The sequence below is a fragment of the Vigna unguiculata genome, chromosome 9, assembly GCF_004118075.2.
Source record: "Vigna unguiculata cultivar IT97K-499-35 chromosome 9, ASM411807v1, whole genome shotgun sequence".
In the NCBI taxonomy this organism is placed as follows: Eukaryota; Viridiplantae; Streptophyta; class Magnoliopsida; order Fabales; family Fabaceae; genus Vigna; species Vigna unguiculata.
Window position 1 is genome coordinate 40214817 of NC_040287.1, and position 24156 is coordinate 40238972.

At 32.5% G+C, this 24156-nt stretch overlaps 1 protein-coding gene across 4 annotated transcripts; it reads right to left on the minus strand.

The window, feature by feature from the left end:
• Nucleotides 1-14: 14 nt before the first annotated feature.
• LOC114163916 (calcium-transporting ATPase 3, endoplasmic reticulum-type) lies at nucleotides 15-22215 on the minus strand. 4 transcript variants are annotated; one of them, XM_028048299.1, is made up of 35 exons: nucleotides 21969-22215; nucleotides 21539-21589; nucleotides 21398-21431; nucleotides 21112-21129; nucleotides 20646-20782; nucleotides 20164-20238; nucleotides 19868-19913; nucleotides 17382-17441; nucleotides 17216-17296; nucleotides 16274-16359; nucleotides 14953-15054; nucleotides 14741-14794; nucleotides 12519-12620; nucleotides 12212-12270; nucleotides 11252-11396; nucleotides 10773-10814; nucleotides 10544-10651; nucleotides 10078-10230; nucleotides 9888-9992; nucleotides 9300-9496; nucleotides 8430-8541; nucleotides 8015-8113; nucleotides 7786-7931; nucleotides 7597-7654; nucleotides 5884-5976; nucleotides 5745-5795; nucleotides 5500-5631; nucleotides 5121-5222; nucleotides 4961-5015; nucleotides 3106-3191; nucleotides 2197-2345; nucleotides 1042-1147; nucleotides 869-922; nucleotides 700-748; nucleotides 15-419 (listed from the first exon to the last, which is right to left on the minus strand). In XM_028048299.1, exons 1-35 carry the CDS (start codon nucleotides 21999-22001, stop codon nucleotides 352-354), a joined length of 3048 nt encoding a protein of 1015 aa, XP_027904100.1. In that variant the 5' UTR covers nucleotides 22002-22215; the 3' UTR covers nucleotides 15-351. The 4 variants fall into 4 exon arrangements, with proteins under 4 accessions (XP_027904100.1, XP_027904101.1, XP_027904102.1 ...); XM_028048300.1 differs by lacking the exon at nucleotides 10773-10814; XM_028048301.1 differs by lacking the exons at nucleotides 19868-19913; nucleotides 20164-20238; nucleotides 20646-20782; ... (2 more) ...; nucleotides 21539-21589; nucleotides 21969-22215 and adding exons at nucleotides 19469-19518; nucleotides 19642-19676.
• Nucleotides 22216-24156: the final 1941 nt, after the last annotated feature.

The window sequence follows — 24156 nt, forward strand, 5'->3', positions numbered from 1 at the left end:
TTAATCTCTACATCGTTCTTTTAACGATACACAACTGACAATGTACATCTTTGTCAGAAGGGATAATGAGTGCCTTTTAGGTATTTATGCTACCAAAATTGATTAAATACAGAATGTGAAGAAAAATGAATAATTGAAGATAACCAACTCTACAGGCTCCTACATTTGCTGTTTTACATCACTGAAATTTTACGGACATAAATATTACAGATAACACAAGTATTATACAATATCTTTAGTACCTTGTTTAACTCCTGGATTGCCACGCAAATGGAGATTGATGATTTAGATTCAATCAAGGATACCATTGAAGCTCTATGATTCCAAAAGTGGTAAATGTTACTCCACATCTTACTTTTCATGTAAATCTTTTTTTGGAAGTAAATCAGACCTCCTGAACCATAATCTGAATCTAAAACCTAAAACCAAAGGAAAAGTAATCAACATTAGCTATATGGAAATTTTGTGTGGGTATGTTTGTGCGTGTGCCTGTTGGTTACATCACTTAATTATAGATCTCCATGACAAAACCATCACAAAAGAAATGCACCAACTATATTTTTCTATGATGACTATTAACTTCCAACCGAAAATAAGACTACCAATCCTACTACTGGTCATGTTGAACACTAGCTACCCTCAGACAAACAAGGTATCACAGATTGATCTGAAAATTTAATAAAATGGAATAAAGATTACCGACGGGATTTCTGGAGAAGAACTTCAACACCTCATCAATGACTATAACCTGCATAAGAAAACAAAATATAGTACACATGAATGAGTAGCACGACTCACCTTCTCGGGAAAGATCCCCGACAATAAAAATGACTAAGTAATGGATTTGGGAAAGTTAAAGAAAACATACAGGTAACGAAAGATAGAGGACAACTGTCCAGTCAGCCCAAGATAAGGGTGTTACCTGTAATAACATATGGTAATAAAAAATTAAAATCAATCTGATGGTTTATGAACAGGATAAACAGGCAGGTTCTCACTTCAGAAAATCAAATGTGTATCACTGCTTTTAAAAATACTTACAGAGAAAAGAATCGATAGTGGGTGAACATATAAGATTAGTATGTGAAGAAGCATAGTTATGATTATAGAAGCAACAAGCCACATGTTACTCCATGGAGGGATAACCCTGAAACAGACAAACAAATATTTTCACATCAATTAAAAAATTGTTACACAGCAATATCTGTTCTTTTATTTCCCAAATATAATTCAACAATAAGAGACACATTCCTATTGTTTGTAGCATACACGTACAAATATTCCCATTAAAAACAATGGGAAGGTTCTTAGTATGAATTTGTTTTCCCAGATTGACTAGCAGCTGATGCTTCTCTAAGGATTTCAATTTTATTCCTCCACAATCACAGGGCACGTATGAATACAACGTTCAAGCTTTGTAGTCCATGAACACCAGTCCTCGATAAAAAAAACAGAATAAAGTAGAATAACCAAATGCAAAGCTTCGTTCCTAAAGAAGATTGATATAGCACCATATTTTCAGCTCAAACACTATTATTAACTAAACACGTCCTAGGCACTGTTATCATAAGAAAGTAAAAAGAAATTCCACAAAAAAAATTATACGATAATTATTGCATACACATAACATATTTAAGGTTTTTTTCATAGGATTCAATTAATTAATTTAAATAATAGGAGACAAGTTTCTTTGGATTTTATTGTGAGAACCCCTATTATATGAAAATGATAGAACTTACTAAATTTATTTTATACTGTGAATTATACAAATTTTAGTTATTAATTGAGATTTTGCCTTGTTAATCATATATAAGTGGTTTGCCTATGTCCTATATTCTGGAAATTCATCATTCTTCAATGTCCGTGCCATGTCTGATAACTATGTTGGAGACATTGCCTCATGAGGTCGCTAAAAATTAACAGAATTTCTACCATCTCTCTCAATCTGGTCCAGTGAAGAGGGGTATAATGTCTATTATATGATTTTACTAATTTCACTCATAATATATTCTTCCTTCAGGTTTCGCGACTCTGATGAACCTACTGACCCCATAAGCTTAAGCTGATGGGTGAAAGCACGTGAAAGATTTTATATTTGTTGTCATCCTGATCTCATCCCATTAATATGCAGGAAAGGAACCATGAAGGACCAAAATCCTATAATTATGTCAAATTAAATTGTATAAAATTACTTACAGAAGAGATTGATTTTCACTGAGATTGTTCAAAGCATTGAACATCTCAACAACGACAAGCACAGTCATTGATACAGTAGACGGATGTCGATCATCAAATATACTGCATGGATAAGTTGTCTCCCTGGTTGGGCAGGTATCAAAATTCATCTGGAAGAAGAGAAGAATTTAAACTAAGAATATCCGAAATAGATTTATTAACTATACACAAAAAGAAATATTCATAGCAGAATAAGCAGTCAATTTTTTTATATTTTTTTTAAATAAAGCATTATTAGTACCAACAACAAAATGTATTTTCCAGGACTGAAGCAAAAAAATTATCAAAACAATCTCATGTTCACAATGTATGTGTTTTTTGAGAGCAAATATTGTAGTTGAGTGTCAACAACAATGATTTTTAACTCTTAATAAAACAAGTGATTTTCAATTTCAAGGGTGTCTTGCTACTTTCGACATAATCATGTTAATGGTTTCTCATTGATCTGGCTGTTTGAAGGGAGTTTTCATTTCTGACACGAAAAGAGACTCAGCAGCCTCGCTGATTGTTACTTATTTTTATTTTATTTTTCTGTCATGTTTGTGGATTTCTGTCTTGGAGGATATCTTATCCTTCATGCAGTTGCACGTTCCCTCTTATCTCTAAATTTTCTTTTTCTATAAAAAAGATATTACATATTGAAAGATATAAAAGCCAGATTGAATTTCAATAAGCAATATCCATTTTGCTTATATCTATTTTCCACTGCTTTTTGCTTTAATTATTATGCAGTCATGGAATTTTTTTAAAGTTAATTCCATACATCAGCTGCTTATAGGCTCACATTTCCTCAGGTGTTATCATTCTGAGTATATAAGATGCTCAAACAAAGGTACAGAGACCACAGGAGAGGACATGAAACTATCTTACCAATTCTGTGTATGGAAGTTTAGGGCCACCATCAGAATAAACAAACCACCAAATAAAACCAGCAACAGTAGCAAGGCCAACATAAGCTGCATCATACACAAAATAAACAACATTAGGACCATGCATCCACTTTCCAAAAATCAATTGAAGAGTAAATGACTAGTTGAAATACATGTTTGAAACTTGTATTATTATGTGATGCTAAGTGTCTCGTATAAATATAATCACTGGGACAATATAATACTATATTTATCAATTCATTATATAAATAGAGTCCTTGGAGTAGTTGAGTTGAGATACATGATTTCCAATATATCCTTTCATTTCGTTTCCCACTCTCTATTGAAAAAATTGGCTCAAAATTATGGAAAGAAAGGCTTCTAATAACAAAAAAGATTAATATGATTCCCAGGAATTCCGAGTGGACCGGATTCTCCAACTAGATCTGAGTTCCACCTTTCAGTGACAAATATGGCTAAGTAAGACCCATTTGGATCTGTTGGGCTTTTTTCGCAAATTTTGTTATTTCAGCTTAGTTTATACTTTCTTTGACCTAAGAAAGCATCCTTTGTGACTTTCAGCCTCCATTCACAGATTTTAAACTCCATGGTTTCCTTGAATAAGCTTGAGGAATGATAGTTTATGATTCGCGTAGCCAGTTGACTAAAAAATGCTTCATTAAGATTTGAAGACTGGGTTTCCTCTAAAAGTAGGGGTGTGCAAAACATTCATATATTAAAATTTAATCCCAAATCATATTGATCCAACAAAATTGAAGTCCACTTTAATACATCCCATTCAAATCCAACCCAATTAATTGGATTAGATTAGGTTGGATATTTTTGGATTTTAAGAAATCCAAAATAAATGTTCGGATAAGACAATTTTTTGTTGATTTCAAACCGAGACATTTTTTATTTCATTGACAAATTGCCTGCTTTTCATTCAATACTTTTGTAACCATGTCCTTTGGATTGTTCAGATAGTAGAAACTTTAATGAATCCAAAAACCACTAATTAATCCCTCAGGCAAGATACATCTGACCCTAAACTCTTCACTACCTTTGCAGTAGGTGTATTGTGCCCTAAACTGTAAACCTCCAGAGTATTCTACCAACCATGATCACACTGAGTTCCCCCATTGCCCAATTTTCTCTAGATTCTTTCCAAGAAAACATATGCATTTTTGCTCCTACTTTTACAGGAACTCAGATCCAAAAGGGATAGAAATGACCACTACTGGATTGGTAGCTGCTATTAGTAACGGTATATGTTCTATTAATAAGTCTTGAGGAGGAGTGTTAGAGATATCATGTTACTTAGGGAAACATAACGTCTATTGTTTATTAGGAAAAATAGACATTGTTTGATATTGGTAGATATTGTTGATATTGTTTATTATAATATCTTCTATTTACCATATTTATGTTTGGTTACCATGTATACTTGTATAATCCTATGTGTATTTTAGACACAAGGGAGATTAACCCTATACAGTTTTTCTCAATATTCAATAGAACTCTTGATAGTTATTTTGTTGGTCTTTTTGAATCGTCCTCCTAAGATCCATGTGTCCTTTATTCTGGTGCATCCAATTACATCTTTGTGAATTATAACAAGAACCTTTTGTACAAATTTTCCCAATTCGGTTATTTACCTACAGTCACAAGGGCTTGGCCTTACCCATCTCTCGGCTATATCTAACTACCATATGTAACCATATGAAAACATAAAAAGCAATGCTGTTCCTCAATAAAGAAGAAATCTTGCTGGGAAAATTAAAGAAGCAACGCCGATAGGTATAATAAATGATATTCAGTCCAAAAATAAAGATGGGATTGATATTTATAGTTACCTCCTATTACCAAATAGCGAAAGAAGAGCCAACCAGAAACAACGGCTTCATTCACCTACACATTCAAAGTGAAATAAAATTTAAATAAGAATGGGGAAGGTTATCTATTTAATTATTTGAATCAAATAGAAGGTTGACTAATGAATTATTGGTATGGCACCTTTCGAGGCTTAGCCCTCATCACATCAGAGTCTTGTTTATTGAAGCCAATAGCAGTGGCAGGTAATCCGTCAGTAACCAAATTGACCCAAAGCAATTGGACCTGGAAGAAGTTAAGCGAACAAATGAAAAATTTCAAGTAATAGTCTTCATTGGAACAAAAATGAAAATATTATTTTTGTGCAATTACTGAAGAAACACTGTAATCATATAAAAGCCCATTAGTGACCAACTACTGGCTACAAACCACTACCTAGGGGCATAGAAGACGCGATCAATAAAAAATCTAGAATTTACGCAGGTATAAAGTATGTATAAAATGCAGAACAGAATAAAATGAGCATTTTGAGATCATCAACAAAAAATATTGTACAACTCACAGGGGCAAGGGTATCCGGTATTCCAAGCACTGCAGCCACAAATATACAAACTACTTCGCCAATATTGGAAGAAATCATGTATCGAATAAACTGTTTTGTATTATTGTATATAGCCCTTCCCTCTGCCACAGCCTAAAGAGAAACAAATAATAAATTAAATGGGGAAAATTGTTTTCAATTCAAGAGGGAAGGAAAGTAATAATGAAAAGAAAAAAATGAGTAGAAATTGATATATGCTATTATACCGCAACAATAGAGGCAAAGTTGTCATCAGCGAGCACCATGTCTGAAGCACTCTATAATCAAAGAGGGGAGAAAAATAGCAAGTTGTTTAGGATTGTTGATTATTGACTAGACGAGAAAAGTATAGACAGATGATGACACCTTGGCAACAGCTGTTCCTGAACCCATAGCAATTCCTATATCCGCCTTCTTTAGTGCTGGTGCATCATTAACTCCATCACCCGTCATTGCAACCTAAATTACTGACATTGTAAATTTCGACAACTTTGAAAGAATTTTTTTGAATGATTGCATAAACAATAATGTCCATGATTATAAGGTTATAATGAATTACAAAATAGAGCACTTAGTGCCGTTAAATAGAGCTTTATCAGGAAACTAGTAGAGCTGCAGAGCACTAATGACATGGAACACGCCCGAACATCAACAAAGTCAATCCGATATAAGTAATGGGTCTTGTTAGGGTAGTCTTTTCCATCAACAAACTCTCATATGCACTTATAGGAAAAACAAGATGAAAAGATCAAGTAAACTATTCCATAAGCATAAATTAGCTTACACTCCCTCCGTTGGTTTATTTTATCTATCATGTTTAAATTTCAGGATAACAATTATTTTCCACTTATATACCCTTAAAATCATTAATATGGAGAGATAAAAATTTGTTATATGGAATAAGAAAATTGAAAGGAGTATAATAGGCAATTCACTTAAAATTTGCATTAAAAATAGAAATTAGATGCTTTCCTTTCTTAGGGCGAAAAAACCTTAAATGACTATCATAAAAGAACAGGCGTAGTATTGAGTTAAAAATCATCTTTTGGAAGTATATGAGAGTTTTTACAATTATATACTGGAATAACTTATTTTAAGTTTTTTCATATTTTTTCTCTTAAAATGATATTATATATATATATATATATATATATATATATATATATATATACTTTAAGCCGGCTTTTATGAATGCTTAAAAAACCAAAATTTATCTTATAATGTTGGCTCAGTATTTGAGATGTGTCTAAGCTGACAATTATCTTTAAGAGGATTCCAGGTGTTAAGTGTTTCTATGTACAAAACAGATGTAAGGAGGTGTTGGTTGCGTGTATGACAATCTGACACCTCAAGCAGGAGTGTCATGATGTTCCATCATATGCTTTTGTGTATCACACATCCTAATTGTGGCGTCAGGTATGAGCCGTGGGTACAGGGTCAAAGATCTGTTGATCCAGAAAAGAATATGATGCCTGTGTATTTAAGATATGACTCATCCTTCATTTTAGTTCTGGTCATTTATGCAGATTTTATAAACTATTTAATACCATATATGATATCTTTGTTATAGATCTTCATTTAAGATCAGCTATTCCACTTATGCTTCATTTTAGTTTTGGCCATTTACGCAGATATTATAAACTATTTATACCGTATATGCTATCTCTGGTATAGAACTTCATTTAAGCTCAGCTAATCCACTTTTGAGTTCCACTCATCACTATCCACAATCAAAACTACAAGTGTAAAATAATAATGAGGAGCATTCACCTAAAGATCTAATCCTCACAATCCATCCACTGAATAATGTGCCATAAAAGAACATGTGATTTAAAGTGACCTTGGGAGATAAGAAACTAAAAAATAATCACAAGGATAAAACCTTACTAGTTAGTAGTTACAGATAATGTTCCAAACAACTAAATGGAGATAAACACAAAAGTTATGTAATTATGACAAGAACATTGAAGTGACCTAGGAAGATAAGAAACTGAAAGAAAAAAAAAAAAACAGTCACAGGGATAACACATTACTAGTTAGTAATTACAAATAATATTCTGATAAAGGAAGCAATCATACCACTTCATTCTGGTGCTGCAATGCTTCTACCAGGATCCTTTTATGAGAAGGCTCAACCCTACCATAACACACATCTTTTACTATGATTTTTTTTACCTCAAAAGGGTTGAACAAAAAAAGAAATCGCCATTTTATTCTGCAATCATCTAACAAAATAAAATATTAGAGAATAGATATAAAACAATATACCTAGTAAAAAGTGCCATACGTTGCAATGCTATAGTTTGCTGCAGTGGTGGAAGTTCTTCAAACTCAGAAGCAGTGTAAGAATGTTCAGAAAAATCTATCAATTGGTCAAAAGCACCTATCTTGCGGCAAAGTGACTCAGCAGTGGACTGATTCATTCAGAATTAAGTAATTTTAGACAAGACGTATGGAACATTAAAGGAAAAAAAAAAATTTGGCAGGAGTTTGAAACCTTGTTATCCCCAGTGACGACAATAACACGGATGCCAGCAGTCATACACGAAAGCATTGCATTTCTTACTTCATCTCGTGGAGGATCCAGCATCCCAACCTACCCAAGGGGAGAGAGGAACACAAAAGAAAAAGGTTATTACTTACTAGAGCAAAAATGTAAATATTGGAAAAGCAGAAGAAAACCAAAAAAGTACTCCCTTGAAACTCAAATATAAGCAACATTAAACAAATTTTGCGCTACGTAAGAAAGTCAATACCATTTCATTCTACTATTCTCATTTAAAAAATAAAGCTTCTTCCTATACATTCTTTCGTTGGAACTTGATACCAATAATTTATTGAACAGATGAAGTCAACAAGTTTCATTAATCTAACTGTTAAACTATATATTGTGCATTGAAAAGAAAGCATACCAACCCAATAAATGTAAGATCCTTCTCATCATCAAAGGACAATGACTGTTGAATTGAGGGCATCCATTTCAGGGCCAAAGCAAGGCATCTTAATGTTTCTTTTCCTGCAAAACTGGCCAACAAATTTTGTCAGGCTAGGAAATGAACAGAACAGAAACAACCAAGTACCCGTTATTAATGTCCAGAAGTTAGAACAGATTTTTCAGATATGTACTATGTTAGAAATACTTGTTGGAGATACCAAATTGACTTAAAGATATGACCAAATTATAGTATATAAATGGGTGTAAATCTCACTTTATAAGTAGGTTTTATGAAATCAAATTAGACTTAAAATTGATTTTCTAAGATGATATTGACGGCATTCAGAGCCTATCTTATTCTAAGGTGGAATTCTATTTAAGCGCCTCTTTCTTAGTTGTCATTCACTAGCTTCTTCCAAGTGCGTTGGCCTTGACTTTTTTCAGGTGCTATTAACCCTTCAATTTAGCATTTTCAGGAAAAGCAAGGTGAACGAATTGCACTCAAGCCAAGGGTAGCAGAAGGCCGGAGGCTGCATGGTTGGTATGTGGTGGGCCATCATCAATGAAATTTTTTTACATAATTGTCTTTTCTATCTATCATTATTTGTCAAGGCCTAGCAGCAAGAAGGCATGGCACTAGTAGGTATGTAGGTTATATTTCACCTGTCCAATGCGGTGCTAGTGCTAAGAGACATGGAATTATGCCCTTGCAAGGCAATCAGTCATGGTTTGAATTTTTCTAATGTTTTTGCTTATTTTGAATAAGAAACAGAAAGAAAGCAAAAATCTAGAAAAAAAAATATGGAATGTGCATATACAGATAAAATTATAAACAATAAAAATCAACCTGTTGAATCTTGAGTCGAGCTCTGCTCGAATATCAGCAGTAAGTGGCACAATAGAACCATCACTGTTGCACAGAATGGTTGAACATCTAGATATTATACTTTCTGGGGCACCTTTTGAGAACAAAATATGCATCTGGTTCCGGCTGCAAAGCACACTCATCATTTTCCGATCTCGAGAAAACTCCAAAACATGTATCTGCAAAGCATCAAGTGTGAAAATAAATACACATAGCTCAATACCCAAAAAATAACCAATAGTAGATATATTCATTAAATTTCTTATGTTGGATGAAGTAGCTGTATCACCCCTGGTTTATGGTTGCATTAACCTAATATAGCTAAGTTTGTTATATTTTTTGCCAAGATTAATTGTAACGTCTCAACTCATTGTTTATAACAGTCCTTTACTAACATTTATCTATTCCCTTTTCTTTAAATGAAAAATCTGCTGTATAATACTGTTTCCTGATCAATAGGCATGAAAAAAATGTAAAAAAACCTGCAATTTTTAACATTCAAGTTTCCTAAAATATGTTAATGGACGAAGATGAATACAAAATAGATGTGAGAAACTTGCTAAATCTCACCTTTCTAAATTGTTCCTCCCAATAATGGTTACAGTAAGAAGCACGTTCATGCTTAGTCAACATATTCAAGGCTGATGGCATGGAATTGAAACCAGGGAGACCAACCTACAAATAACAAACGATCAAAGTATACTTAAGTAATGATGGAGCTTCTAACATAGAAGACATGAGGAGAGGAAAAAATACACACCTTTTCTGCCAAGACACGTAGTGCCACTTCAGTTGACTCACCAATTTTTTCATAATTCCCTTTATCAGGATTATACTGCAGGGTTGATTCATTGCAAAGAGCAGAACACATTGCCATGTGAAGAAGACAAGGCAATTCAGCAGGAAAGTCAAGCTGCAAAAACAAGAAAATGAAACATTGTTTTAACTAAAACAAAACTGCATACACGATTACAATGAGTTTATGTTAAGATACACATAGAAAACCATCTGTGCTGCTAAACAATTGCATACTTCAAGGAAGGGCTTAATTCAATGCAATCATTTCTTGTGTCAATATTTGCAAATTAAAACAGCATGGATATCCACCACAAAGCATATACTGACTTAGCAAACTATCCATGAATTTTGTTTTGTACAGCAAGCTAAGGTTCCTTCCTTATATTAATTAGTAAATGAAAAAGCACAAAGAATTAACATAATCATACCTGCATCCCTGTACTGTCAAATATTATTCCTTCAGGTGCATATGTTGTTCCACTGACACTGTATTCAGAAACAACAGGGCCACGATTTGCAGATTCAACAACACATACCTGTACCCACAAAACCATAGGATTTGGTCAAGGAAATTGCTAAAAGTCATCCATAAGCATCCAGATAAAAATTCCAACATGTAACAAAATACATAAAAATAATTTGCAAGATGAAACATACATTGGAAAGCAACGTGAATAACAATTTTGTATCATCCTGAACCTAACAACAATGATATAAGCAGGCAGTAGTTGGTATCAGGCAGGCTTGATTAAAACATGACAGGACTGAAAGATGAACATCAAAAGCATTTTATAAATGAAAAATGGGGAAGGAGGAAAGAGAAAAGCTTAATAGTTCATAAATTGAATACTACTCAGACTTTCAACATCTAGAAGCAGATTTTATCACAAACTCTATTAATGCCACACCTATAAAATTCCTGAATAAATAGAAGCTTAAAACATAATAGCAATAAGGTTATTATTGATTCAAAATGTTTCATCTAAAACAAAACCAAAAAATAAGCATCAGTGAATCGGTACAGAGTTCAATGAGGATGGCACAATCCAATGTGACACTTGTGGCAACATGAAAACTCACAAAAAAGACAAATGACTAAATTTAATTTTATTGTTTCAGTGTCAAGCTGAACTCACCTTCGCAACTGACATTATGTTAGTAGTTAGCGTCCCAGTTTTGTCACTGCAAATAACAGTTGTGCAACCCAATGTCTCGACCGATGGCAAGGAGCGAACAATGGCATTCAACCTAGCCATACGCTTTGTCCCAAGAGCCAAACACCTATTATAAAGAAAATAAATCAAAACAAAATCGGAAAAAGAAAAACTCAGTAGATTAACTTTCCATCACATTGAATATATGCTGTTTTCTAACCAAAAAAGTAATTCAAACATAGCATCTCAGCATATCATGAGAAGTCTCCAGTCAGTAGGGAGGGAATGAGTAATTCTGTAAGCAAGTTTCTATAGCACAACAGCTGGTTTGCTAAGATTATTAGGCATTTGGCTTCTACCTGGTGGTATAATATCTAGGGCAAAGCGCAAATCCATTCTGAGGGATTTTTCTAAGCACAGTGTTGAAGAATGTAGCAGCTTTGTCTATTAACTAGTTTAGTCTTTTTCCCATACAGTAAGCAGCTTTGGTCTATTTCCCAAACTTAGAATAACATAATCCACATATGTGATTATTAAAAACCTAAGTAAACGATAGTGATTGAAATTTGAGTTTAATAGGAACTGGAATTCTCCCTTTCAGCTCACAGAAAGAAATAGTAATACCTCAAGGACATCACTCATAAAAGGGCCTTAAGAAATGCTGCCTTATGGTTTTGTTTCATTCTTAACATATTTCTTAAACAAAAAAAAAAGTGAGTAATTAACTCCCAAAATTAAAAACACTATAATACACACACACACACACACACACACACACATATATATATATATATATATATATATATATATAGAACAAATTGTTGATTATATATGAACACACAAGCCAAAACATCTATATCTTATTTTATAAAATCAAAATAAAGATATTCTAAATATATGATGGCTTCCAGAGAAAAAACAAAAATAGGTTCCTGAACTCACGTTGTCACAACTGCAGGCAGCCCTTCTGGAATTGCTGCAACTGCCAGAGCAACTGCAATCTAGCAGGAATATGATTAGAAGTTAAAAGATTTTCATGCTCACAAGACAACATGATATCTTCTTCCAAAGAAAGAGCCAATATAACCAACTATACACCAACCACAGAGAGATACTAAATATAAAACAACTAGGCAGTACATGCAAATAAAAACAATAGAAGACTACAACATGATGCCAGTAAAAACAGAATACAAGAGCAAATGGAAATATTGATAAATATAATAACAAAGTTCATTGGTGAACACACCTTAAAATAATGAATTGCACCACTCAAGAAACCACCGTGAGAAGGGTCACGGAAGTGACCAATATTTACAATCCACACCAAAACACAAATCCCTGCTATAACCTGCATAAAAGAAATAAAGGAACCACCACCATCACAATTTGGAAACAGAATAATAAGTGGGCTTCAAAGTTAAAACTTGAACAATAAAAATGATTTGTTACACAAAAAATACTCCTTTGATATATTTTACTCTTTGAAGCTGATAATACATAGGCTCCCAAATAAAAGGGTTTTACTTCTTATAAGTTATAATTCATATTCTTTGCCATGTATCAAATGAGCTTTCTCATTGAATGCCAAAACAGATGAGAAAGGGTAAAGTGGTTTTATCAAAGACATTATAACTCAATCCTAAATTACCAAGTTAATTTTTATCATGAATCATAATTTGTACTGAATTGTATGTTAAAGAGTCTCTATCGACTAGAGATATAAAAGTGGGTGCAAATCTCATCTTACAAACCGGTTTTGTAGGATTGAGTTAAGTTTAAGGTCTATTTCTTAAGATAGTACCAAAATCATTTAGAGTATATCCTAGCAAGGTGTTGAACATCATGTCACCCACTATTGGGTTTTCTCCTAGTCCCACACTCGAGATGTTTACTCCTCGGCTTGGGTGTATGTGTTGAAGAGCCCACATAGATTAGAAATAATGTCATATCATAGTGTATAAGTAGTGTAAATTTCATCTTACAAGTCAATTTGTAAGGTTAAGTTAGACTTAAAGTTCACTTTCTAAAAGTAAGATAAAAAGACAATGAAAAATTACTTCAAACATATCATATATTTGAAATATAGTGGTATTCATTCAATTAAACTAGAAAATGATAAAAAAAAAAAAAAAACTTAAGCAAAAGTCATACAAATCTACTAGTTAAATGTCAGATTTTATTTTAGAAGAATGCAAACAACGCAATTAAATAGCCAAGTAGAGTGCGTGCATTGAACTAGTGATAAGTAAAGTAGTGGATTGTCAAATAGGATAAGTTCAAAAGTGTTCTTCCAATTCCTTTGCATTTAAGAATTTAAGCTCACATGACTTCTGATTTTTTTTGTCAGAAGTAAAAAATATCAATTGTTGAATAGTCTGAATTTTATCTTTAATATGAAAGTACATGGATTCATTCTAATAATGTAAGATGCAAAGTCATCATCTTACCATACCAATTGGTAGGTAACCAAATTATATGAAGTTGTAAGATTCAAATTTTGAAGTGTAATATGCCCAATCTCAACATTTTAGATAGTACTGTTAATAACAACCGGATGTACTAGGCTGACAAACCAAAAATGCATAAACAGTTGTGTTGCTTATCCGATCAATCATTACCAACAATGAAATATGCAGCAGAAGAGCAGCCCCAACATTTGAAAACCAAGGTTCCCAAACCTAAGGGTTACATTTATTATGAATTAAAATTCTTTTCCCTGCCTCAAATGAACTTTCATATTAAATGCCAAAAGTAGGTGAGAAAAAGTGCCGTTAAAAAAACACTATAATTCAATCGCAAAGTATCAATCTCAACTTTTCAGATGGAACTGTTGTTAATACCAAGTATGACAAACCAAGAATGCATTAACAGTTGAGAAAAAGAGCCGTTACAAAAACACTATAATTCAATGCCAAACTACCAATCTCAACTTTTCAGATGGAACTGTTGATACCAAGTACATTTTAGGAGGCTGACAAACCAAAAATACATTAACAGTTGTGTAGCCTGTCTGATTTATTAATCCTGTCTGATTTATTAATTTACAAACCATGGAAAATGCGGCAGAATAGCAACAAACCATGCAATATGTATGTAGCAGAAGAGCAACCCTTAAGTTTGTCTTACAAAGTGCTTTAGGTCTAACTAAACCCTACAAATTTGGTTTATTAGATGAGGATTCCCTCCACTTTATTTTGACACTATCTCTAATGGATGTAGGTCTTGGCTTTTTCAAATATACTCCTGCACATCTAATACAGGCTTGGTACAAGTATAACATGGGAGTAACCCTTATAATGGACATAAGATGGAATTTTATACCATCTTAAAAAGTAGTTTAGACTTTACTTGATCCTATAAAACAAACTTATAAGGTGAGGATTGACCCTATTTATATACGTTATTGATGTGAGCTTTGGTATTCCCCAATAGTTTGAAATACAGTGAAATCAGAGAACTAGCAATCACCTTGGCCAAAAAGGTCCCAAACTCGTCCAGCTTCTTTTTCAATGGTGTTGCCTCCTGCAACCAATCATAAAAGATGTAACCACCTCTATTGTGTGTCTAAAAGTAAAAAGCAACTTTTCCTATACATGAGTCAAGAAAGAACACAAATGCACAAGAATTGAATAAAGATACAAGGAGTAAAAACATCAATGTGAGTAAAATTCAATGCTTACATCCTCTGTTCGCAACATTGAATCTCGTATGCTGCCCATGGCCGTATTAGGACCAACTCCCACCACAACAGCTCTCGCCCTACCAGCAACTACAACCGTACCCTGGCATTGAAAACAAACTCTTATAGGAGGGAAAAAGATAAGAGTTAACGGAAACAATTTCAAATGACACAAGGCTACCAGACTACAAGAAACAGTGCCTTGAACTCGTGCTTATTTAAATATTCGAAACTTGGATGCACAGAAAATACAAAGAGAAGAACACTAATGCAAACACAATTTTATATCGCTGTGATTCATGGACCTTTGAAATTTCTGAAGACAACTATCAACGTAGCTACCCATCATGTTTAATGTCCAATAATAGTTCATTTCAATTTTACTTTAAAGTAGAAATTACAAATAATCAAATATTATGGACTAATGCTATGCATCATGGTTCTATCTTTTTAATTAACAATAATTCCTTTTAACGATTTTATAAATAAACTTTAAGATTGTATGTTTATATCATATGTTGAATTTCATCACTTTAAATTTAAATTAAATTTTTATACCGCTATAACAGCTGATAAGTTCTTTTCCAGAATAAATGACTTAAAGTATTTATTAAAATAAATGATGGTGAATTCTCAATTTACTAATGTTTTTTAGATTCCTTAAAAACAAAATCATCATGTTCATTTTTTACAAAATTTAAAAATCACAAAGTAATTAAATTTAAATATTGACTAACATTGTTTAATTGCAAATAAATTTCAATGAACAATATGTAAATATAATGATCAGTACAGGTATATAAATTTCACTTATTGTGAGCATACATAGTCCTGTGTGTTTGTAGGTACGTGTATCAATTTTAAGCAACAGCATTTGATCTTAAACATCACAAACATTGAACTGATTCAATTTAGCACAAATGAGAAAATGCTACAGAAAATTGCAGGTCAAAATCCTCTCAAGAATCAAATTTGCATATATAATTATTTCAGTAACTTAAAATAAACACATCTTTGCCATGTGACCATCAAGCCTCAACCAACCAAAACTAGTAGCCGAAATGTTTAATTAAAAGCTAGATTGGTTCAATTAAACAACTTCCATTTTTGTCAACTACAAAAAAGTTATTAACAAGTAACACCAAACCAAATTTTCTGCACCAACCAACAAGAAAATCTTTCAAAGTAGAGTTTATATAGGTGTCACTACCTCAACCATAAATACAAATTGGACTTAGAATATCCAAACCATTAATATTCTATAGAACAATTTTAAACCTTATTAGCCACACGCTGGTTGAACAAAGAAACAAGCTTCTTACCGAGAACAGAATATTTGTTTTGTCTTGGTATACAGCATTTGAAGTTGTGGTTATTTTCAGCTCTTTCTCCACGGAGCTGCTCTCACCTAAAATCAGCAAAGAGAATTTTGATCACATTAAACAAGTGAGATGTCAGAAGATACATATAACTGTGTTCAATAAACATGTATTCATACACGTAGTTTTTGCCTTAAACAGACATGGCCTATTTCCCCACACACAAGGTGTGGGGAAGTGAGATTGACATATTTAACTAACAACCTTTTCCTTTTCAAAAGTATTGTCTGGCATCTGAAAGCATATTTTAAGGGAAAACTTTGCAACAGGGCCATTAATTAGGCCAAAAGGAACCATTAAGTACTCTAATGAGTAGCAATAGTAGCAAAAGCAAAATTTGTTAAGCCAAAAGGATTTCAAAAATGTCTCCTCCAAATTTGTTAGTTGAACAGTAAAAGTAACCGAGTATAAAAGCAGTCAGCCTAGACCCCAATAAATTTACTAATTTGTTACCACTTGCTCACACATGTACCAGTACCAAAATATAACCAGGCAAAAGCATATACTAGACAGAGAAGTATTTTCAATTTTTATAAAACATGGGATTCTATAAAAGAAAAACAGTTTTTTCAAGGGGATTACTCTAGTAGTCAATTTATCAAAACTAACAAACTAAAAGTATTGATTGATCAACAAGGTTAATGTGTATTACTTAAAATCAGAACAAAAATCACCTACAAAAACCTTTAGTCTTATGAATCATAGAAGGATATGCAGACAAATCCACTACATCAGTAATTCACAAACACTTACCTAATTGTCAACATGTGAGGGAACGTAGTACATTTTCACTCTTTTCAGACACAACCACACAAATGAAGTGATTCCTAGGTAGAAGCATTCAATAGTTCTATTCACAGCATACTATACGAGCTGTAAGAATACCTGTAAGAATAGCTTGATCAACACGCACTTGATTACTTAGCATCTCAATCATCCTCATATCAGCAGGAATTTTGCAGCCCACTATTTAATTCACAACCAGAACAGATTCAACTTTCAACTTTCAAGGATTAAATACTCAACAGAGACAGTTTGCTTATCAGCTTACCAGAAACCTCCACAATATCCCCAGGAACAAGTTCGGTTGCAGGAAGTATGGAAAAACAACCTGCAAGAAATAGAATGTAAAAATTTGTTGTAGAACTTCAAGATGATAAGCTTTAACCAATTCACTAAACAAAAAAAAAATACCACTGAACCATCACGGCAGACAGAAGAAAGAAAACAATTATTAGAACACAAGATTGTTAACGATTGGGGGGGTGTAGAATGTGCCCCAGTGCAAGGGTTTGAACTCGCAGTATCCTTGTTTACCCCACACTCTTCCAGTAGAGCTATCCCAAGGGAACATTTAAACAACACTTAAGTTTTTTATGCTTCTTGTTACCATTCTTTTCTCGTTTTTCCATAAAGCATTAGGAGGTCTACTAAAAATATGGAGAATGGTTTAGAAAAATATATGTCGACAATAAATGGTTAACTAATCATATTTATACCCTTACAGTGCAAACATGTCTTTGTAATTTCTTTCCAAAGGAACAAAAAAGCAAACCGGATCTAATTTAAATTGTTAATGCAGAAGGCATTTGACATTACCAAGTTATTTATTTATTTATTATACAACAACAAAGTTATTTCCCATTAGAAAAAGTCAACTACAAGAATCACATGATGCAATTTGGCTCAATTAAAGACCAAATATGGAGAGAGATTGTTCATCATGAGATCTTTCTTTATAACTTCCTCCAATGTCCTTCTTGACACTTGAACTTTACACAATTTTGAATATTTCCCTGTTACTTGAATTTAATATTGAAAAATGCAAGTCTCACATTGGCCATAGACATGGTTAAGGGTAGTACATAAAGTGAAGGATAAGTCTCACCTCATAAGCCAATTTAGTAGTGCTGAGTTAATATGTTCTAAACCTGAATTCTATGACATTAGAGTTTATTCTAGACCAACTGTTTGATCACCTACATATGTCACACTCTGGATAGGTCGTCAGGGGCATGAAGGGCAGTATCGGAAAGTTCTGTTAATCGCAAAAAGCACCTAGCCCACCTTAGTTGTAACCTCTTAAGGGGGATTGTCTTTATTGTAACTTCAAGGGTGGTAGTTTAGTCTCACATTGACAAAAAAATATGGCTTAAATAGAGCTTATAAAGCTTAAACAATCCTTATCTTATAAGCCAAGTTTGTAGAATTGACTTAAGCCTTAACCCCTTATCCATATACGCTGCTTCAACCTTATATCTAACCAATGTGGGATTTGGATTTTCTCCACGTCACCCCATGCCCAATACTATTGAGATTGATGGATGGATAATACGGTAGGTGGCCTAGTATAGAAACAAGAATAGACTATAATATCATCTTAGAATTTGGACTTAAGACGTAACTAAACTCCACAAAATTGGTTTGTGAGTTAAACTATGTTTAAGCTATAACTCAAGTAGATGTTGAAACAAATCACCACTCTTGGAGCAACAATCAAGAAACCCCCAAAAGTGCTGCAACTAAAGCGAACTAGGGATGACAACAATTAAGGTAACTTTCCAACGTATAGGAACCCAAGTGTTCTTCCTCTACTAATAAGATATTTTCTTAGCTTTCAAATTCTCGTTAAATAGTCAAGGAACAAATTGTACCTTGTTCTCCCACACTAAAAACCTCCACAAGAACCAACAATTTTGCAAATTATCCATCTCCTCTTATGGGCCTCTTTTACTGCTCTAATTTCAATTCTATGATAGTGAGCCAAAATTTGTTTATCCTCTTGGTTTCTAGTCCCTTTTCATCCTTGAAATTCTTATAAAAAGAATTCTCTCATCTCTCTTTCATATCTTTATCATGACCAAAACTTTGCCTTGTTTATTCTTAATACATTTTACTTGATCCAACTCTCTTGGCTTCACTTCTCTATTTTTGGCAAGCTTTAAAATCTTATTTTCTTTATTATTTGTCCTAAGATTTTCTTTGTTTATTTATTATTGATTATTAAAGACGAAAATCATTCCAAATCAAAGTAAAGAAACAAAAGAACAAAAGACATTCTCCAACAACAAGAAACACACCCTAAGAAGTTCAAGAAAGTAAAGCTTGCTAGTCTCAGGATATATCATTAGTAAATACCAAAAAAGTTGGAATCAACAGAGCGAAAACAGCCAAGATGAACATTTGTCCTATATAAGAGGAAACAACAACAAATTACCCTTGAAACTATTTGATCCTTTATTTAAATAATGCCTTTGCGAAAACCCAGTGCTATTATACAAGACAAACACAGTTTCACGAGGATAACTCACCTCCCCGTATCCAGCCACATCCCCCAAAAGTAGAAACAGAGAAAAGAGAAGACCAGGAGAACAATTAGCTAGGTATGCTATAGAAAGTTTTGAAATTAAAAAAAAAAAATATTTCAAATAGAAATTATGAAAATTAACACCATATGTCATCGTTAATAAAGCGTCACAAAGCCACTATAGTACTAACCACGCTACAAAAAATTAGACAGGTACAGAAGTTTGTTACCATTGCGCAAGACAGTTGCCACATCAGCTTGATAGGCACGCAGCTCCTAAGATAGTATAAAAGAGAAAGCAATAGATAAACAGTGAGCTCAACTTGACGGAGCCAGAACAAGAGAATTCCATAATAAAGATAATTTAACTTAACAAGTTTTCACTAAGCAAATGGAGAATTTAAAGAACAAATTGGAAACAAATTGAGCTTTAGTCTTAAGTTTATGAAAATTGTTGTTATGAAAATGAAATCATTATCGACAAACATCATTTGGAGCTCTAAATTTATCTGTGTTTCAATTTTACCTCTAGAGCTTTTTCAGCGTTTGATTCTGTAATCACTCCAACTGCTGCATTTGCTGCCAATATCATCAGAATAACCTATGCATACACCAATTTATTTTCTATCAAAAAAACCGAAAACCAAAAACCAAATCAATTCACATTTTGCAATAGTCTTACCTATTTGATAAGCCCAGCTTAACAAATAGTGTAATCAAATAGAAAATTGTTATGTTCTCTAGTTCAGAAAAAATTCAGTACATTCTCTATAAAAATCCACTTTTCATGAGTTTACCCGCAAGAGGTCATGCAGCATTGTACAAGTGTACTCAATAAGTAGCAAAAAGAGCTCATTTAGCTCATAATCTACAGCTTCAATAGAAAGGATACAGCCTTTTTTCAGTTTTGCATCATTATGTATAAGAACTACCAGAAAAATTAATTCTTTACCAAATAAAACTGTTGCTAAAAATATCAAACACAACATGAGTGTAAATATATCTTACGGAAGGCTCCAGAAATGCCATCAAGCCTGTTTCTCCATTAACTAAAGCCAGAATAAAAGATATAAGAGCTGCTGCAATTAGTATCTTTACAAGCAAATCATCAAATTGCTTCAAAACCAATTTCCAAAAAGGAGCTCCTGCATATTAAATTTGATGAGATTTAGTAACAACTAGAACTAAGGAATCTAGTGTGATAGAACCATGAAAAACTCAATTGGCAATAATATATGAATGAGTTTCAAACCATTTACACTATCATCAATAGGATTTTATGAATGATCCGAAAATTACTTAGCATCCAATATAATTCGGTAAATAAAAAAAAAAAAACTATTTCTATTACTATCCAAAATTAAATACCAAGCACTAACATTGCTATTCAGGAAGAGCAAATGAAAAACACTAAGTTGCCTAAATAACATAATCAAACAAAAGTATAAGGCAGGTACAAACTCCATATACTTACTTTGATCTTCAGGCAGCACTGTGCAGCCATCACCATGCAGTAAGAGAAAAGGAAAGAAATATTAGTAGGCAAACAAAAAAGATACTTAAACAAAACTGGTGAAAAAGATGCAATAGGTAAGTTTCTCAAATGCTAAGATCAGTGTGTGATCTTATTATCCTGACTGCCATCTTACACTCTATACAAATGCAAATTCATTTCAAGATAAAACCACATTACTTGATATTTCTTCTCTTGTTCACGTAAGAAACAGATTAAAATATACACGGCCCTACAGAAGACATACCGTTATTCCCATAAAGTCTAGCATGTTGTACTACCTGGAAAAAAAGGGCGATTTAATCATTTGAAACTATTAACACCATAATCGGGCTTAAAGAAAATACGAGTACCGATACAACAGAGAAATGAAAGGAAATTGGAGCACCTCAGCATCAGATAAACCCTTAGTCGGGTTCACTCCGAAGAAATCGAGGACCTAACAAAATTAACAACAAGAGTTATGGCTTTCCAGAGGAACATTCAAATATATAACTCGGCTATAGCAATCTCTGTGTGAACAGATAAGTCGATGCAGAGTTCAGTAATACTGCTGCGAGAGGCAAGCATGCAAGCATGTGTGATCATAGATTTTCAACAATATTACGTTGCGTGATCATGAAAACACAATATCTCTATTATCGAAGGTCACAAAAACACAAAACGTAGATCATTCACATTCCGATGTCTTCTATAATTTTAGATTAAAAATAAACAATGTATGGTTCCAGATTTGTTAAATGAGGATTGTGATGACACGGTGAGATTTGGTGTTTGTTGCAGCGGCAAGGAAATGGAGAAAGCAAAAACGAAGTTACCTCGGGAATAGATCTGGCAAACGCGTCCTCCATTGAGGAACGAAGAATTGGATCGGAAACGAGAGCTTCGAGGCTCAGGTTTGCGTTAGACTTTTACTTGAAGATTTAGAGAGAAAGTGAAAGGGAGCACGTGAGTTTCATGTCATGGCACACACTGAGTCACAGTGACTCGGAGTGCTCCCGTATAACTAATACTGATACTCTAGTCTGTTTTCGGCAACCTGGCTCGAGTCGAGATGATCCTAATTCAGCAACTCCCAGTGTCATGTGGGACAGCAAAGTCGTTAGGATGAAGCAAACGTCGTATTGGGCCGGTTTCAGCCCATTTGTTTGGGCATTACCCGGCCTCATTTTTAGTTAAACACCGCCAACCTTTTGCACTCCCTTTTCTCTATAAATACTTTAAAAAAATGTTTAATAACATATTTTTTATGATTGAAATTTATTAAAAATAATTAAATTTTGTGAAATATACATCACATTGAATGAATTTATATCCTAATTTTATAACTTAAGGATCATTTTTAACAAAAAAAAAATGAAAGTTACACATAGTGTGTTAGAAATTGTGGTCCAGACCCTCTTCATATACTATTATATAAGCAAGTTGTTAATGATAAAAAAATGAAGTGAAAAAATTATAATAAAATGTAAAAAGTTAAAAAAAATTGAAAAATACGTATGGTGACATAATTTCTTTTTTAAAATTTATTAAAATTAAAAAAAATGCATACATACTTAAAAATAATTGTCGGTGAAAATAAGTTGGAGTAATAAAAAATGATACAATTGAATAAGTCTAAAGAAGTATGTAAGATATATTTTGTATGATAATATAATTTTGGAAAGTAATAAAAATATTGAAATAAGTACATTGTAGAAATTAATAAAAATCTTTAAAATGTGTTTGATAATGATAAGAAGGTAACTTAATTTTTTAAAACTTTAAATAACTATCGCATGAAAATACAGGTTTTAAAAGTGACGGAAATATTTCAATGTAATACTTCGTACAAGTTAGACAAGTATGTCGAAATAAACAATTTTAAAACAGGTTGTAATAATAGATGTTGAAGTAATAAAAAAATGATAAAATGAAAAAAAAGGTTTATAAAATACTTTTGTAAGATAACCTAATTTTCATAATAATACAAAAATCAAACTTAGTAAAATTAGGGTTAACATAAATCTTAACTTTTCTTTATTATATTTTGCATACTTAACCAGCTCCATAATATTTATATCTACAATCAGTAGTATCAAATCTTTAACCACTTTTCCTTTTTTTTTTTACTCTTTAATTAATTTTACATCAGTTTTAAATCAGTTTAACACGTAAAATCAAACACACACTTATCACGATCCACGCCACAAACACCATATTTATCCCCACCCTCGTAATGTAATCCTACATTTGACAAACTTTTCCGTGTGATGAAAAACTACTTAGAAATTATATCTTGCAATTTTATTCAACAATCAATTATACAAAACATAAGTAAGATAACCTTAAATGCAACCAAAACAAACATCAACAATGTTAACCAGAAATACAAATAAAACAAGCAGTAATAACCTGAAAACTCCAAATTCTTAAAAAAAAATAAAAAAAAAAACAGTGGATGACTTTATTTTTGCAACTTGAGTATTCTACTACTACTGTTTACATTTCAAATAAGAGAGAGGCTTTCTCACAAGAATTATAGCGTGAAACTGTGGGAGACATGGATAGAGTATAACTGTTTGTAAAATGTTTTGTTTTTTTTTTACAATCTTATCGAAAATTAAATTTAGGTCAAAAAAGACATTCACACTTACAATTCTCAAACAATATTATTTAAAAAAAATAAGATATTATTTATTATTATCGCACAATTAAAATTTTATTCTCTTTTACATTTAAAAGCTAAATTATAGGGACCAGCCTTTCATAAAATGTAAAAATTATGCACTCTTGATCAAAAACTAAAAAAAATTAAAAATCAAATCATCTATAACAATATATAAGAGATATCATTTTTTTATTCATATTTTGTTTTTTTTATTTTTATCTTTAATTATTATTTTAAAAGTTAATTATTTTATAAATAATTATTTTAACCGTTATTTTAAAAATATTTTCTTAATTGTTATTTTAAAAACTTCTTCTATTTTTAATTGTTATTTAAAAAAAATTGTATATATATTT